Source organism: Bufo bufo, chromosome 9, assembly GCF_905171765.1.
Source record: "Bufo bufo chromosome 9, aBufBuf1.1, whole genome shotgun sequence".
NCBI lineage: Eukaryota > Metazoa > Chordata > Amphibia > Anura > Bufonidae > Bufo > Bufo bufo.
This window is the reverse complement of record NC_053397.1, coordinates 220,289,850-220,309,847: the sequence shown is the minus strand read 5'-3', so window position 1 is coordinate 220,309,847 and position 19,998 is coordinate 220,289,850. Positions and strand designations below refer to the sequence as shown.

The window sequence follows — 19,998 nt, the reverse complement described above, 5'->3', positions numbered from 1 at the left end:
CATACAATATACAGTATACCTCTTCACTGTGCCACACAATATACAGTATACCTCTACACTGTGCCACACAATATACAGTATACCGCTACACTGTGCCACACAATATACAGTATACCGCTACACTGTGTAGTCTGTTCTATAAGGACCATTGTTTTGTGGCGGCGGATAGAAAATAATCTTGAAGTGCCCCTCCCGAGACCAGGCTATTGATCCGCCACTGACGGAATGGACATACTGATGCGGACAGCACACGTTAAAATGAATGGGTCCGTATCCTATCCGCAAAAAAAAACAGAACGGACATGGAAACAAACAACGGCCGTGTGCATGAGGCCTTAGAAAAAAAAATCTTGCTGTAGTCAGAGTCAGGAGGTACCAGTGACATTAGAACTAGATTCTGGGGAGGTAAGTAACATAGACCTTACTGGAAGTGGATGATAACCCTTTCACTACCTTAGACCACCAGGGAAGCAAACATTAACCCTTCTACTGTTGTACATAACCATAGAAATAAACATTACCATCTACTACTCGAGATCACAAGAGAAGCCAGAATTAACCCATCAACTACCCTAGATAATCAAGAAAGCAAGCACTAACCCATCTACTACCCTAGACCAACAGGAAAGCGCACATAAAACCCTTTTTCTAGCCTAGACCACCATGGAAGCAGGCAATGTCCAGTATCCTAGGCCACTAAGGCCTCTTTCACGTAAGCGCGTTTTCCACACAGGTGCAATGCGTTTCACGCATCAGTTCTGTGTTGCGTGAAAAACGCAGCATGTTCTGTACTCTGCGTTTTTCACGCAGCCCTGGTCCCATAGAAGTGAATGGGGCTTCAGTTAAAAACGCATTGTGTCCCAAAGCAAGTCCGGATGCGATGCGCTTTTCACTGATGGTTGCTAGGAGATGTTGTTTGCAAACCTTCCGTCTTTTATCACGCGCGTGAAAAATGTATCAAAACGCTTTGCACCCGCGCAGAAAAAACTGAACGCAATCGCAGACAAAACTGACTGAACTTGCTTGCAAAACGGTGGGAGTTTCACTGAACGCATCCGGAGCAAACCCGTATCGTTCGTGTATAAGAGGCCTGGGGAAGTCTACTGTCCTAGGTGGCAGTCACTAACACATTAACTGCTGGGTCCTACTGGAGCAGTGGTTCTCAACTTTTTCATGCTCAGTAGCCCTTAGTGACAAGAAGTTTGAACCGAGTACCTCCAAGGAAGCGAACAGTGATAAATGTTAACAAAATAAGGCGTTCTACGCAGTTACTTCAGATTTGACAGAAAGGATAGCGTGGTATGCAGCACTAACCTTCCCCTCAAAAAGACAGACATCACAGTAGGACCTACAATGGATGACTATTACTTTTTAAATTGCATTATGCACTACCAAACATACAGGAAAATACAGCACTACATATCTCTAACATCCATTGATGGCTCCTTCTGATATAGAAGTTCGCTTTTCAAATCCTCTCTATTCGAAACAGACAACGACATGATGACTTCTTTCAGCTATGACTTGTCTCTGCAGAGTTTGACACATCAACATTTTAGGTTCATACTTTTCCATCATCGTCCACCTCCTGAGCCCCCGATCCTGCCACCCCCTCTACTATGACTGCTGCGCACTCCAATATTATAATGCAGAAACAGACAGTCCCCCTGAAAATACTAGTACCCAACAGATAGTGCCCCCCGCAATAATTATTGCCACACAGTGCCATCAAAAATAATTGCACCCAGTAAATATTGCCCCTGAAAGTAAGTGCTGTGAAGATAGGGTCCTACAAAAATGATTGTACTAAGCTGATACTGTGCTATGGTGCCCACAGCAATAGTGCTTCCAAAAGTCCCACTAATAGTAATAATTCTTTGCCAGAGTGCACTTTGTGGTAACAGTGCTCCCAATAGTAATAATGCCCTCATTATGCCCATACTAGTAATCATGTTCCCCAGAGGTAATAGTGCCCCCAATAGTAATAAAGCACCCATAATATGTCCCAGACTAGAGCGTTAGTCCTTCAAGCATGGCGGCATTAATCCCACCACTATCCTGGACCCACTACCTTAGACCATCAAAGAAGTAAATAGTAATCTCTCCTGTACCCTCCACCCACACAGAGAAGCTAAATGTAACATTAACCCTTTCCACTGCCCTACAGCACCCTGGATGCAGTCATTAATGCCTCCATTACTATAGACCACAGGGAAGTTTAAATTAATTCTAAACCTGAGAGCATCTCCTAGAATACAGTATGCGGTATTAATCAGCATGGAGCCCCATTTACTACACTGTACCATGTTTCCCATCCACTCAGACAGGGTGCGGCTAAGCCGTCGCAAAATTATTCCATATGTCGTGCACCCTCATGGCGGCTATGTACGGCGGAACAATTTGCCCATGTGTGACGTTGTCAAAGTGACCAGTTGATACAATGTGACTGATATATGAAAAGAATTGCAGATAGCACCATTTTTTAACATTGTTGCAAGGAAAAAAGTTACAGTTCATGAGTCATGACCCTTTCAAGTGCATTAATGACCACATTCGATGCCTCCTGCCTTCAGGTGATGGGTAATGCTAGATCTGACATCTGTATTAGTAACCGCAGTCAGATTCCAGAGCAGCTTCATTTTCTTAGCCAGAGTTTAAGATTCTACTAAATAATGTTCCCCTCCTCCTCTCCGGTCTCCCGAGGAACAAGGGATATTCTAAACACTTCCCAGATGTGACCGGCTCGGAGCACGCGGCACATAACCGCCCTGTGACAGCAGCCGGGCCGGCATGGTTTGTATTTACTCTATAATGCAATAGGATATTGTATAATCCCTGCAGACGCAAATATTTACAGCCCCGTATCCATGGAAACCAATGGAAACATTCACATCCAGAAAAGCCACTCAAGCAGCAGGAATAATGGTGCACAGATTGATGCAGACTACCTATGACACATTCACTGGATGTGCAGAGGATATGATTTAAAGGGGAAGTCCAGTGTCGGACTGGGGTACCTAGGGCCCACCAGTAGAAATGTATTTTGGGGGCCCACAGTACGGATATGTTCAAATATAATAAATAATCGAACAAGATTTTTTTATATGAACATAGACTGATTGAGGTGCTACACATTGAATATTAGTACAGTAAGTCTACTGTGTTATGTGCCACTTGTGCAGGGGGTGGGAGACTAGGGGCCCACCTAGCTCAGGGGCCCACCGGGGGATTCCCTTGTACCCCTGTGGGCCAGTCCGAGCCTGAGGAAGTCCATTACAACTACATAATCATGTACAACCCCAAAATGAAGAAATTATACAATGTTTTTTCATATTAGAGCTGAATTCATTCCTCTAAATCTGCTGCCTTCAGTCTCTCGCTTTGTCTTCCTTATGTAGTGTCATGCCCCTCCCATTTATTATTACACAGTGAATTGTGATTGGATACAACAAAGTGTACACTTAGCTACACATTCTTATTTAAAGTTATAGTATATTTCTTGGCTATGTCATTACTTCATGAGGTGAGACTCCAACCTCAGAGCCCCAACCAATCTTGGAAATAAACGGGATGCTGACCTGTTTTACTGCTGTGCGCCCTTCTAATTATTACTAATTAACACTTTAATGTGGCCGGGCTGCGGTTCCCTGTACAGTGGATGGGGGGTAAGTACAAGGGAAGCAACACTAAACCAGCACTGTACCCCCGACATTACCATTATGTTATAACATGGGAATACCACTTTTAAATGGGTTCTGATGGCCCATCCTTAGGACAGGACATCACTATCCGATCAGCTGATATATGACAACCTGCGGATCAGCTGTTCTGCAGTACCTCTGGTTGTATTCTCTCACATAGTGAGCAGTATTATAGTAGTTATATTCCTGTACATAGGAGCAGTATTATAGTAGTTATATTCCTGTACATAGGAGCAGTATTATAGTAGATATATTCTTGTACATAGGAGCAGTATTATAGTAGTTATATTCCTGTACATAGGAGCAGTATTATAGTAGTTATATTCTTGAACATAGGAGCAGTATTATAGTAGTTATATTCTTGTACATAGGAGCAGTATTATAGTAGTTATATTCTTGTACATAGGAGCAGTATTATAGTAGTTATATTCTTGTACATAGGAGCAGCATTATAGTAGTTATATTCTTTGAAAATTCTCTTTTTATTGAAAAGTATATCGAAAATACATACTACAACATTATGCAGTGACATATACAAAGTGGTTGATATCGTACATTGCTTTGAGTATACATAACAGCTTGAAGGACTGTAGATATGGACCTAAACAGAATTCTGTATATAAATAACAGGACAATACTAATTTCCCATTTCCACATATAGACAGAATAATCATATCCCATTATACAAGTATTATGCAAAGGTTACAGATGCATCTTATAGTAGTTATATTCTTGTACATAGGAGCAGTATTATAGTAGTTATATTCTTGTACATAAGAGCAGTATTATAGTAGTTATATTCTTGTACATAGGAGCAGTATTATAGTAGTTATATTCTTGTACATAGGAGGCAGTATTATAGTAGTTATATTATTGTACATAGGAGGCAGTATTATAGTAGTTATATTACTGTACATAGGAGCAGTATTATAGTAGTTATATTCTTATACATAGGAGCAGTATTATAGTAGTTATATTCTTGTACATAGGAGCAGTATTATAGTATTTATATTCTTGTACATAGGAGTAGTATTATAGTAGTTATATTCTTGTACATAGGAGCAGTATTATAGTAGTTATATTCTTGTACATAGGAGGCAGTATTATAGTAGTTATATTACTGTACATAGGAGCAGTATTATAGTAGTTATATTCTTGTACATAGGAGTAGTATTATAGTAGTTATATTCTTGTACATAGGAGCAGTATTATAGTAGTTATATTCTTGTACATAGGAGCAGTATTATAGTATTTATATTCTTGTACATAGGAGTAGTATTATAGTAGTTATATTCTTGTACATAGGAGCAGTATTATAGTAGTTATATTCTTGTACATAGGAGGCAGTATTATAGTAGTTATATTACTGTACATAGGAGCAGTATTATAGTAGTTATATTCTTGTACATAGGAGCAGTATTATAGTAGTTATATTCTTGTACATAGGAGGCAGTATTATAGTAGTTATATTCTTGTACATAGGAGGCAGTATTATAGTAGTTATATTCTTGTACATAGGAGGCAGTATTATAGTACTTTTATTCTTGTACATTGGAGCAGTATTATAGTAGTTATATTCTTGTACATAGGGGTAGTATTATAGTAGTTATCAGGGCTGGGACAAGGCCATTTGGTGCCCAGGGCGAAGATGGCAAACTGCGCCCCCCCCCCCCGTTTTTAAGAAAAAAATTAGTTTGTTATTTGTATTACATTATTTTCTTACTTTTTACAGTCTGTGTGTGAGTAGCAGCTAGTGAAGGCAGGCTCCTCGTGGCTTGTTCTTCACGCGCCGACACAGCTCCCTGTAGGCTGCGCGAGTCCTCCCTCTCTCACCTCACACCTCGCCTCCGGCGTGAGCCGCGTGACGTCACACGGCGCACGCCGGTGGTATCAACCAAATGAATCCTCCATGGGGGGGGGGGGCGAGGAAACGCAGAGGAGGAAAGGGAGCCCGAGCCAGGAGCGCAGTCGGCACAAAATTCATAGGGGGAGAGAAGGAGCAGCGCTGACATGGCTGGTGTGGACGGTGTAGGCGGGTGCAGGAGCGCACTCAGCACAGCAAGCACAGCAAGTACAGCAAGTGGCGCTTGGCTAATGTGGTACAGTGAAGCTGTACACTGCTGGCACTTCACCTGCGCCCAGGGCCGCTGATAGAAATCATGGGGCCCCGTACAGCATACATGACGGGGCCCCCTTCAGCTCCACCCCCTGATCCCTCCTTCAGCCACACCCCTGGCCCCGCCCTTGGCCCCTCCCCAGACGCCGCCTTGAAACAACATGCAGATTTGTCTACAAGTGATATTTATGGCGCTGGGGGGTCGTCTGTGAATGGCGCTGTTATGGAGGGGATCTGTGAATGGCACTGTTATGGAGGGGATCTGTGAATGGCACTTTTATGGAGGGGATCTGTGGATGGCACTGTTATGGAGGGGATCTGTGGATGGCACTGTTATGGAGGGGATCTGTGGATGGCACTGTTATGGAGGGGATCTGTGGATGGCACTGTTATGGAGGGGATCTGTGGATGGCACTGTTATGGAGGGGATCTGTGGATGGCACTGTTATGGAGAGGATCTGTGGATCTGGCACTGTTATGGAGGGGATCTGTGGATGGCACTGTTATGGGGGGATCTGTGGATGGCACTGTTATGGGGGGATCTGTGGATGGCACTGTTATAGAGGGGGATCTGTGGATGACACATACCGACCTTACATTCAGCTCCTGCCTCCTCCCTCCACTCTCCAGTAACAAGTGCGGGCGGCAGCGCTCACTCACTGACGTCACGCGCCTGCGCCGCCTAGTGGGAGGAGAAGCATGTGACGTCAGTGAGTGAGCGCCGCCCCCACACTGCCTGCTGTTACTGGAGATCGCCACTACGATATGAGCACATCAGCCTGATCCACCCCCTTTGATCTGCCGTTTCCAACTTGCGCTACCCCCGGAGCACCAGCCTGAGCGCTCGTTCGGCACAACAACACTGCAGCAGGAGGATCTCCCCGGCCTCCAGCGCACCAGCCGATTACAGCGCCGCCCAGAGAGGCTTCCCCCGTGACGTCACTGACTCAGTCCCCGCCCCTTTAACCTTTAGAAGCGCGCAGCAAAAAAATTAAAATGGCTCAGGAGTCGGCAGCCCGGGCCCCCCTGCCAGCCGGGCCCGGTACAACTGGGCCAGCTGTACTGGCCTATCAGCGGCCCTGCCTGCGCCCCCCTCCTGTCCGCAAATGGTAGCGCCCAGGGCACCCGCTCCTTCGGCCCCTGCCTTGTACCGGCCCTGGTAGTTATATTCTTGTACATTGGAGCAGTATTATAGTAGTTATATTCTTGTACATAGGAGCAGTATTATAGTAGTTATATTCTTGTACATAGGAGGCAGTAATATAGTAGTTATATTCTTGTATATTGGGGCAGTATTATAGTAGTTATATTCTTGTAAATAGGAGCAGTATTATAGTAGTTATATTCTTGTACATATGAGCAGTATTATAGTAGTTATATTCTTGTACATAGGAGCAGTATTATAGTAGTTATATTCTTGTACATATGAGCCATATTATAGTAGTTATATTCTTGTACATAGGAGCAGTATTATAGTAGTTATATTCTTGTACAGAGAAGCAGTATTATAGTTGTTATATTCATGTACATATGAGCAGTATTATAGTAGTTATATTCTTATACATAGGAGCAGTATTATAGTAGTTATATTCTTGTACATAGGAGCAGTATTATAGTAGTTATATTCTTGTACATAGGAGCAGTATTATAGTAGTTATATTCTTATACATAGGAGGCAGTATTATAGTAGTTATATTCTTGTACATAGGAGGCAGTATTATAGTAGTTATATTCTTGTACATAGGAGCAGTATTATAGTAATTATATTCTTGTACATAGGAGGCAGTATTATAGTACTTATATTCTTGTACATAGGAGGCAGTATTATAGTAGTTATATTCTTGTACATATGAGCCATATTATAGTAGTTATATTCTTGTACATAGGAGCAGTATTATAGTAGTTATATTCTTGTACATAGGAGCAGTATTATAGTAGTTATATTCATGTACATAGGAGCAGTATTATAGTTGTTATATTCATGTACATAGGAGCAGTATTATAGTAGTTATATTCTTATACATAGGAGCAGTATTATAGTAGTTATATTCTTATACATAGGAGGCAGTATTATAGTAGTTATATTCTTGTACATAGGAGGCAGTATTATAGTAGTTATATTCTTGTACATAGGAGCAGTATTATAGTAATTATATTCTTGTACATAGGAGGCAGTATTATAGTAGTTATATTCTTGTACATAGGAGGCAGTATTATAGTAGTTATATTCTTGTACATAGGAGCAGTATTATAGTAGTTATATTCTTGTACATAGGAGCAGTATTATAGTAGTTATATTCTTGTACATAGGAGCAGTATTATAGTTGTTATATTCATGTACATAGGAGCAGTATTATAGTTGTTATATTCATGTACATAGGAGCAGTATTATAGTTGTTATATTCATGTACATAGGACGCAGTATTATAGTTGTTATATTCTTGTACATAGGAGGCAGTATTATAGTAGTTATATTCTTGTACATAGGAGCAGTATTATAGTAGTTATATTCTTGTACATAGGAGCAGTATTATAGTTGTTATATTCATGTACATAGGAGCAGTATTATAGTTGTTATATTCATGTACATAGGGGCAGTATAATATTAGCCAAAACATATTTTTTTGAGAATTTTCACCATTGTTTCTATGGATGATCACTTTACCGTTGCTGTTTTTCTCAGTACCAAGTGGAATTGCCCTTTAATGTTCTGTATCAGGAGTAAAAGAAGTAAACATTACTGTAAACTCCCCCAGATTACGATCTGAGAACAAGAACCCCCTCTGATGCCTTCTGTCCATGTGAAGCTGTTTACAGATGAATCATTGGCATTGATATCGGGTGAATTGTTTTCCATTTTCTCGGGGCACAGAAACCGCTGAACCGTCTTTGTTTACTTGCCTCAGATTAAACCGCGGCATTACAAGAGTGGCCTGAAGTGCTGAATTAGCCCCTTTATGCTCTGCGCTGGACATCGGCTTCATCTTGTTCTGTTGTGACCCCTTCCACTTGCTTAGAAGTTTACACGCCTCGTGTTTATTTATAGAAGCGCTTTATGCAACAAAAAATTGGAAAAAAAGGATCTATCCGAAAATGTAAGGACCATCATGAAGAATGGAGGCTTTGTGTGATACCAGCCTCTCTATTCATCCACTGACAATGTCTCCCTATGTAGGATTTAATATTTAACCTGGACGTGGGTGTTAATAGGGTCCTGTTATGTTTAATGAGCTGTCACAAGTATCGTGCGTCATGTTCAATTGTGAACCCACAAAGACGGACAGAAGAGCCTAACGAGGGACCCGGCACAGTGGAATCACTTGCCTCATTTTCCATGTGAAGCTATTTGAAGGGTATTTCCCTTTAAGAGAGAAACCCTTGAGTCATCATAAAGTTTTTCAATAGTCTTTTCAGACAATTCTTGGTTACATCTTTTTTTCTGGGAAAGCTGGGTGACAACAGTATGGCTGCAATTAAAGATACAACATGGGGAATTGCCCCACTTTTCGAGACTCCTGAATGGCACATGCAGACTACCGTATGTATTTTGCACAAAACACAGATACGCAAAAACAGATGACATCCGTGTGACGTCCATTGTAACAATGCCTGTCCTTGTCTGCAAAACAGACAAGAATAGGGCATGTTCTATTTTTTTGCAGAGCGGGCATGTGGGCATACGGACACGGAATGTACACTGCTATTTACGTCATTTACGTTTGTTTTCAAGCCCCATTGAAGTGAATGATTCTGCATATGGACCTGTAAAAAATGCAACGGAAACTGAAAAAAATATGTTCATATCCATGAGCCCTTATACTGTTATTTTACCCATTCATATATCACTGCAGATGTAAGCAAATTTGCCTTTTAGAAAAATCATTGGTATTTGAATATGGTTGTATAGAGGCCAAATCTCTAGACTAGCTTTACCTGTGCATCCATTTTAGCTTTTAATTAGGTGTTTTCAAAATTCTGATTGTACTTTAACCATTAGAGGGAGCTCAGCAGCTTACTGCATAAAAATATATACAGCCACCACTAGAGGGAGCTCAGATTACTGCATAGAGATATATACAGCCACCACTAGAGGTAGCTCAGGAGATTACTACATACAGATATATACAGCCACCACTAGGGGGAGCTCAGGCGATTACTACATACAGATATATACAGCCACCACTAGGGGGAGATCAGGAGATTACTACATACAGAGATATACAGTCACCACTAGAGGGAGCTCAGGAGATTACTGCATACAGATATATACAGCCACCACTAGAGGTAGCTCAGGAGATTACTACATACAGATATATACAGTCACCACTAGAGGGAGCTCAGGAGATTACTACATACAGATATATACAGCCACCACTAGAGGGAGCTCAGGAGATTACTACATACAGATATATATACAGCCACCACTAGAGGGAGCTCAGGAGATTACTGCATACAGATATATACAGCCACCACTAGAGGTAGCTCAGGAGGTTACTGCATACAGATATATATAGCCACCACTAGAGGTAGCTCAGGAGATTACTACATAGAGATACATACAGCCACCACTAGAGGTAGCTCAGGAGATTACTGCATACAGATATATAGAGCCACCACTAGGGGGAGCTCAGGAGATTACTACATACAGATATATACAGTCACCACTAGAGGGAGCTCAGGAGATTACCTCATACAGATATATACAGCCACCACTAGAGGTAGCTCAGCGGCTTACTGCATACATATATATACAGCCACCATTAGAGGGAGCTCAGGAGACTACTACATGCAGATATATATAGCAACCACTAGAGGGTGCTCAGGAGCTTACCACATACAGATATATACAGCCACCACTAGAAGAAGCTCAGGAGATTACTGCATACAGATATATACAGTCACCACTAGAGGGAATTTAGGAGATTACTACATACAGATATATACAGCCACCACTAGGGGGAGCTCAGGCGATTACTACATACAGATATATACAGCCACCACTAGGGGGAGCTCAGGAGATTACTACATACAGATATATACAGCCACCACTAGAGGGAGCTCAGGAGATAACTACATACAGATATATACAGCCACCACTAGAGGAAGCTCAGGATAATTACTGCATACAGATATATACAGCCACCACTAGAGGAAGCTGAGGAGATTACTGCATACAGATATATACAGCCACCACTAGAGGGAGCTCAGGAGATTATTACATACAGATATATACAGCCACCACTAGAGGGAGCTCAGGAGATTACTACGTACAGATATATACAGCCACCACTAGAGGGAGCTCAGGAGATAACTGCATAGAGATATATACAGCCACCACTAGAGGGAGCTCAGGAGATTACTACATACAGATATATACAGCCACCACTAGAGGGAGCTCAGGAGATTACTGCATACAGATATATACAGCCACCACTAGAGGGAGCTCAGGAGATTACTGCATACAGATATATACAGACACCACTAGAGGGAGCTCAGGAGATTACTACATACAGATATATACAGCCACCACTAGAGGGAGATCAGGAGATTACTGCATACAGATATATGCAGCCACCACTAGAGGGAGCTCAGGAGATTACTGCATACAGATATATGCAGCCTTCACTAGAGGGAGCTCAGGAGATTACTGCATACAGATATATACAGACACCACTAGAGGGAGCTCAGGAGATTACTGCATACAGATATATACAGACACCACTAGAGGGAGCTCAGGAGATTACTACATATAGATATATACAGCCACCACTAGAGGGAGATCAGGAGATTACTGCATACAGATATATGCAGCCACCACTAGACGGAGCTCAGGAGATTACTGCATACAGATATATACAGACACCACTAGGGGGAGCTCAGGAGATTACTGCATACAGATATATACAGACACCACTAGAGGGAGCTCAGGAGATTACTGCATACAGATATATACAGCCACCACTAGAGGGAGCTCAGGAGGTTACTACATACAGATATATACAGACACCACTAGGGAAGACACATATTTAAAATGTGTCAGATAAAAGGTTGTAAATACATTGATAAATGCGGGTATGTGTCTATACTGGGGAGTTTCGTGTAAAGCATAATAAACTGTAGCTCTGACCACTTATGGGGTCCAGCCTCATGTGGCAGATACACTATGGATTTTCCACGCTGGAATTGCCTGCAGAAAATCTGCATTAGTAACAAAGGGGATTCCAGCAATGGAATTCACACATCACTTTACCTCTGGTGCAGATTTTTGAATTTTTCTTTTTGCACTTCACCTGCAGAGAGTGAAATCTGCACCAAACCTGTAGAATTTACGATGTGAATTACAGAACCAAATCAGCACAATTAGGTGTGAACTATGCTGCTGTGGACTCTGGGTTTTCTGTAGCTGGACCACGTTGTTGAGCCTGACCCTGGGCGCCCCTGGTTCTCCGACGGGGTGGTCCAGTCCTGATTAGAAATCTATCCATATATTTTTTTGTTTTGTTACCATATATCAGTTAACGTATAAGTGGAATTCTTGACTGATCCCGATTTTCCTTTCATTGATAGGAAGCCATGCAGAAAATGGCCAAGGTTGGAAAGATCGTCCTTCCAAACCCTGAACACAAAAGGTAATTTTTCCAGAAATGTAATCACTGCAGCCAAACACATGTGAGCACCTGCGAGGAACGCACCAGTATATGGAACCAGTGATGAGGAGTGAATAACTGGTCTGTAAATGGTTCACTGGGACTAATTTCTGCAAACAATACTCCACCCTGCACACAATTACCGAGGCTGAACTCATGAGCTATGCTTTTAATGAAGCCTGGTCTCCACCTAGTGGTGCACTGTGAGATTGCAGGCTCTTACATTTGCACTTGTCCCACTACCTAAGGGCTCATGCACATGAACGTCTGCTGGCCATTTTGCGGTCCCCATTTCACGGGCATTATGCATGCGGCTGCCGCAGACAAATGCTGACTCATTTAACTTGAATGGGTCCGTGATCTGTCCGTACTGTTCTTTTTTTTTGCGGTGCGGAGGCACAGAGAGAAACCCCATGGAAGCACTCTGTAGTGGTTCCGTGCCTCTGTTCTGCATCGCCCCTTCCGGACTGCGGACCCATTCAAGCGAATGGCTCTGCATAATTGCGGACCCGCTGTTAGTCCACAATACAGGCACGGCCAGGCAACGGCCATACAGTATGCATGAGGCCTTAAAGGGATTGAGCCAAGATAGAAATGCATCCCCTAGCCACAGAATAAAGAATAGATTTCTGATTGATGGAGATCTGACTGCTGGGAACCCCACAGTTCACGAGAACAGGGTTGACATTCCCCAACATGAAGGGAGCAGCCGGTCAAGCATGCACGCTGCCTTGCATGCCTTCTTTATGGGACTGCTGGGGAAAGCCAATGGATGCACTAGGTTATCTCTGGCAGTCCCTTGAAAATTAATGGAGCAGCAGCAACTACTTCTCCACTGATACAGAGGCATGGTGGCACCCCTGTTGTTGTAAATGATGGGTTCCCTGCAGTCAGACGCCTGACCTATTAGGTTCTTATCCCCGATCCTGATGATAGGAAGAAGTTTATTTCTTGGCACAATCCATGTCAGTTGCTTCAACTTGTACAAAGCCTTAATACAGCATCCATGGCAATGTATACGGTTCTACTGTACAGATGTAGCAGGGTTTAACGGGTTAAATACACAGCTGCGGAAAACTTTAAATTGACCTTTTCAATGGCCTTTGTTGTCAATGTAAGGTTTGCTGCAACTGTGCATTTACTATGATAAGTGTCAAGTAAATGTTTGCTACATCTGTACATCCGTATGATTCCTACATAAAAAGTACATACGTTACTTTATAATACTGACATTACATGATACTAATTACTATAAAACCAGTGCTATCATACCAGTGGGACCAGTGTCCATACATTTCATGTTTTCTGTTGAGCAGATTTTATGAGAAGAAATATCAGGTGTTTCTAAAACTCTACGATCACCAGAAGGAATATCAGGCTATAATGGATGGACGTTAATCACATGACGATCCGAGAAATGGGAACAGAAGTCATTCGTCGCACTGACGGAAGCGTTCACCTCCGATACACTGTTCAAATTAACACAAGGAATCCGTATCAAGGGTTATATACAGTAATGTCATCAAATGTTATATTGGGATGAAGCTGGCTGCCCTGGCATCACAATCATGAACTGTATAAAAACTGTATATGGTCCTCCCACCATCAATAAAAAATACTACTTCTCTTTAAAGTGAAATGCAGGCTTCTTCAATGTTTGGGAGGTTATAAGACTCCTCAAGGAGTTCCTCTATCTTCATACATAAAGATAAGTTTACGTTTGCAGAGAGGCTTTTCAGAATCCTGCTGAGATTTCCTGCTCTGAGAGAGGCAGAGAGAGTTGCTTCCTTCAGTATTTGAACATAGAGCTGCTGCAGAAAATGTTATGAGTGAGGTACTGGTAAAATAAGCAAAATATGAAGATTTTACATGAGGCTAAGGCCCCTTTCACACGGGTGAGTATTCCGCGCGGATGTGATGCGTGAGGTGAACGCATTGCACCCGAACTGAATCCTGACCCATTCATTTCTATGGGGCTGTGCACACGAGCGGTGATTTTCACGCATCACTTGTGCGTTGCGTGAAAATCGCAGCATGCTCCTCTTTGTGCGTTTTTCACGTAACGCAGGCCCCATAGAAATGAATGGGGCTGCGTGAAAATCGCAAGCAAGTGCGGATGCGGTGCGATTTTCACGCACGGTTGCTAGGTGACGATCGGGATGGAGACCCGATCATTATTATTTTCCCTTATAACATGGTTATAAGGGAAAATAATAGCATTCTGAATACAGAATGCATAGTACAATAGGGCTGGAGGGGTTAAATAAAAAATAAAATTTAAACTCACCTTAATCCACTTGATCGCGCAGCCGGCTTCTCTTCTGTCTTCTTCTTTGCTGTGTGCAGGAAAAGGACCTGTGGTGACGTCACGTGATCCATCACCATGGTAAAAGATCATGTGACGGACCATGTGATGACTGGAGTGACGTCACCACAGGTCCTTTTCCTGCACACAGAAAAAAAGGAGACAGAAGAGATGCCGGCTGTGCAAGCAAGTGGATTAAGGTGAGTTTAATTTTTATTTATTTTTTTAACCCCTCCAGCGCTATTGTACTATGCATTCTGTATTCAGAATTTTATTATTTTCCCTTATAACCATGTTATAAGGGGAAATAATACAATCTACAGAACACCGATCCCAAGCCCGAACCTCTGTGAAGAAGTTCGGGTTTGGGCACCAAACATGCGCGATTTTTCTCACGCGAGTGCAAAACGCATTACAATGTTTTGCACTCGCGCGGGAAAATCGCGGGTGTTCCCGCAACGCACCCGCACCTTTTCCTGCAACGCCCGTGTGAAAGAGGCCTAAGAGTAGTACAGCTCCTTTACCTATGCAAAGACAGTATAGCTAAACAGATGTAGAACGTTTTATCTCTATTACACCTCATCGCTCAGATCAGATTGCAAATCCATTTACTTTAATTTGGTGATCAATATGAGAACACATCAGAAACCTGGAAACTACATTGCAATAAAATCCTGTATACCAGGTGGAGCATGACACGGATGTTATTCCATATGGGAATATTATAATTATCGACACTCGTGACTTACCCTTCCTTAAATGGAACCTGTCACCAGGATTTTGGGTATAGAGCTGAGGACATGGGTTTCTAGATGGCCGCTAGCACATCCGCAATACCCAGTCCCCATAGCTCTGTGTGCTTTTATTGTGTAAAAAAAACGATTTGATACATATGCAAATTAACCTAAAAGAGTCATATCTTACTTGTGTGACCAGAGAAGAGTCATATTTTCAAGCTCTGACTCATCTCAGGTTAATTTGCATATGTATCAAATCGGTTTTTATACACAATAAAAGCACACAGAGCTATGGGGACTGGATATTGTGGATGTGCTAGCGGCCATCTAGCAACCCATGTCTTCAGCTCTATACACAAAATCCCGGTGACAGGTTCCCTTTAAGCAGCTGTTGATGTGTATTAGATGTAGTGCAGCCATTATATTACCTATGGCTTTCTGGACATGCTGGGAGTTGTAGTTTTGCAACAGCTAGAGAATCAATGTTTACAGACCACTGTCTTTTTTATGTGTTATCACCAGGTGTCATAGGTGTAATCACCAGGGTAGCAGGCATGGCTATGGAGGCCAACAACTGATAGGGCCATCTCCAGTAAGGCCCCTTGCAGACGAGCGTGTCCGGATTAGGTCCGGATGTGTTACGTCTGCGATCAGGGAAAATCGTGTGAGTAGGTACGCAATTGCAGTCAGTTTTGACTGCGATTGCGTTCCGATATTCAGTTTTTATCGAGCGGGTGCAATGTGTTTTGCGCGTAATAAAAAACTGACTGTGGTGCCCAGACCCGAACCCAGACTTCTTCACTGAAGTTCGGGTTTGGGTTAGGTGTTCTATTCATTTTATTATTTTCCCTTATAACATGGCTATAAGGGAAAATAATGGCATTCTTAATACAGACTGCATAGTACAATAGGGCTGGAGGGGTTAAAAAATATAAAAAAATTAACTCACCTCATCCACTTGTTCGCGCACAGAATTCTCGCCCGTGTGAAAGGGGCCTAAGGGTTCACACAAACTGAGTGTAGAACGGACACAGACTGAACACTGATCCATTATAGTCAATGGCCAATTCTCATTTGATTGTCTTTACATTCCTTTAGTCCATTCATAGAAAATTGTGTGTCCATTATCTCTGTGCTGTGACATCACTATGTATATTATCCCTGTACTGTGACATCACTGTGTTTATTATCCCTGTACTGTGACATCACTGTATTTATTATCCATGTACTGTGACATCACTGTGTATATTATCCCTGTACTGTGACATCACTGTGTCTATTATCCCTGTACTGTGACATCACTGTGTTTATTATCTCTGTACTGTGACATCACTATGTATATTATCCCTGTACTGTGACATCACTGTGTCTATTATCCCTGTACTGTGACATCACTGTGTTTATTATCCCTGTACTGTGACATCACTTTGTTTATTATCCCTGTACTGTGACATCACTGTGTGTATTATCCCTGTACTGTGACATCACTGTGTTTATTATCCCTGTACTGTGACATCACTGTATTTATTATCCATGTACTGTGACATCACTGTGTATATTATCCCTGTACTGTGACATCACTGTGTTTATTATCTCTGTACTGTGACATCACTGTGTTTATTATCTCTGTACTGTGACATCACTGTATTTATTATCCATGTACTGTGACATCACTGTGTATATTATCCCTGTACTGTGACATCACTGTGTTTATTATCCCTGTACTGTGACATCACTGTATTTATTATCCATGTACTGTGACATCACTGTGTATATTATCCCTGTACTGTGACATCACTGTGTTTATTATCTCTGTACTGTGACATCACTGTGTTTATTATCTCTGTACTGTGACATCACTGTGTCTATTATCCCTGTACTGTGACATCACTGTGTTTATTATCTCTGTACTGTGACATCACTGTGTTTATTATCTCTGTGCTGTGACCTCACTATGTATATTATCCCTGTACTGTGACATCACTGTGTCTATTATCCCTGTACTGTGACATCACTGTGTTTATTATCCCTGTACTGTGACATCACTGTGTTTATTATCCCTGTACTGTGATATCACTGTGTTTATTATCTCTGTACTGTGACATCACTGTGTTTATTATCCCTGTATTGTGACATCACTGTGTTTATTATCCCTGTACTGTGACATCACTGTGTGTATTATCTCTGTACTGTGACATCACTGTGTTTATTATCTCTGTGCTGTGACCTCACTATGTATATTATCCCTGTACTGTGACATCACTGTGTTTATTATCCCTGTACTGTGACATCACTGTGTCTATTATCCCTGTACTGTGACATCACTGTGTTTATTATCCCTGTACTGTGACATCACTGTGTTTATTATCCCTGTACTGTGACATCACTGTGTTTATTATCCCTGTACTGTGACATCCCTGTGTTTATTATATCTGTGCTGTGACATCACTGTGTTTATTATATCTGTGCTGTGATATCACTGTGTTTATTATCTCTGTACTGTGACATCACTGTGTTTATTATCCCTGTATTGTGACATCACTGTGTTTATTATCCCTGTACTGTGACATCACTGTTTATTATCCCTGTACTGTGACATCACTGTGTTTATTATCTCTGTACTGTGACATCACTGTGTTTATTATCCCTGTACTATGACATCACTCTGTTTATTATCCCTGTACTGTGACATCACTGTGTTTATTATCCCTGTACTGTGACATCACTGTGTGTATTATCCCTGTACTGTGACATCCCTGTGTTTATTATATCTGTGCTGTGACATCACTGTGTTTATTATCTCTGTACTGTGACATCGCTGTGTTTATTATCGCTGTACTGTGACATCACTGTGTTTATTATCCCTGTACTGTGACATCACTGTGTTTATTATCGCTGTACTGTGACATCACTGTGTTTATTATCTCTGTACTGTGACATCACTATATTTATTATCTCTGTACTGTGACATCACTGTGTATATTATCCCTGTACTGTGACATCACTGTGTTTATTATCCCTGTACTGTGACATCACTGTGTTTATTATCGCTGTACTGTGACATCACTGTGTGTATTATCGCTGTACTGTGACATCACTGTGTGTATTATCCCTGTACTGTGACATCACTGTGTTTATTATCCGTATACTGTGACATCACTGTGTTTATTATCCCTGTACTGTGACATCACTGTGTTTATTATGTCTGTACTGTGACATCACTGTGTTTATTATGTCTGTACTGTGACATCACTGTGTTTATTATCTCTGTGCTGTGACATCACTGTGTTTATTATCTCTGTACTGTGACATCACTGTGTTTATTATCCCTGTACTGTGGCATCACTGTGTTTATTATGTCTGTGCTGTGACATCACTGTGTTTATTATCTCTGTACTGTGACATCACTGTGCTTATTATCCCTGTACTGTGACATCACTATGTTTATTATCCCTGTACTGTGACATCACTGTGTTTATTATCCCAGTACTGTGACATCACTGTGTGTATTATCCCTGTACTGTGACATCACTGTGTTTATTATCCCTGTATTGTGACATCACTGTGTTTATTATCCCAGTACTGTGACATCACTGTGTTTATTATCCCTGTACTGTGACATCACTGTGTTTATTATCCCTGTATTGTGACATCACTGTGTTTATTATCCGTATACTGTTACATCACTGTGTTTATTATCCCTGTACTGTGACATCACTGTGTTTATTATCCCTGTACTGTGACATCACGGTGTGTATTATCTCTGTGCTGTGACATCATTATCCCAGTACTGTGACATCACTGTGTGTATTATCCCTGTACTGTGACATCACTGTGTGTATTATCTCTGTACTGTGACATCACTATGTATATTATCCCTGCACTGTGACATCACTATGTATATTATCCCTGCACTGTGACATCACTGTGTTTATTATCTCTGTGCTGAGACATCACTGTGTTTATTATTCCTGTACTGTGACATCACTGTGTTTATTATCTCTGTGCTGTGACATCACTGTGTTTATTATCCCTGTACTGTGACATCACTGTGTTTATTATGTCTGTACTGTGACATCACTGTGTTTATTATCTCTGTGCTGTGACATCACTGTGTTTATTATCTCTGTACTGTGACATCACTGTGTTTATTATCCCTGTACTGTGACATCACTGTGTTTATTATCTCTGTACTGTAACATCACTGTGTTTATTATCCCTGTACTGTGACATCACTGTGTTTATTATCTCTGTACTGTGACATCACTGTGTTTATTATCCCTGTACTGTGACATCACTGTGTTTATTATCTCTGTGCTGTAACATCACTGTGTTTATTATCCCTGTACTGTGACATCACTGTGTGTATTATCTCTGTACTGTGACATCACTGTTTATTATCCCTGTACTGTGACATCACTGTGTTTATTATCTCTGTACTGTGACATCACTGTGTCTATTATCCCTGTACTGTGACATCAGTGTTTATTAT

General features: G+C 41.6%; 1 protein-coding gene across 3 annotated transcripts in view; it reads left to right on the top strand.

Annotated features, from left to right (window-relative positions):
- The window catches only part of FGGY (FGGY carbohydrate kinase domain containing), a 159,012-nt gene extending 144,969 nt beyond the window's left edge, over positions 1-14,043 (top strand). For all 3 annotated transcript variants that reach the window (XM_040408068.1, XM_040408069.1, XM_040408070.1), the window contains 2 exons: positions 12,385-12,446; positions 13,781-14,043. In XM_040408068.1, the coding sequence (XP_040264002.1) occupies positions 12,385-12,446; positions 13,781-13,862 (144 nt within the window). In that variant the 3' untranslated portion in view covers positions 13,863-14,043. The remainder of the gene's footprint in view (positions 1-12,384; positions 12,447-13,780) is intronic.
- The last annotated feature ends 5,955 nt before the right edge of the window (positions 14,044-19,998 follow it).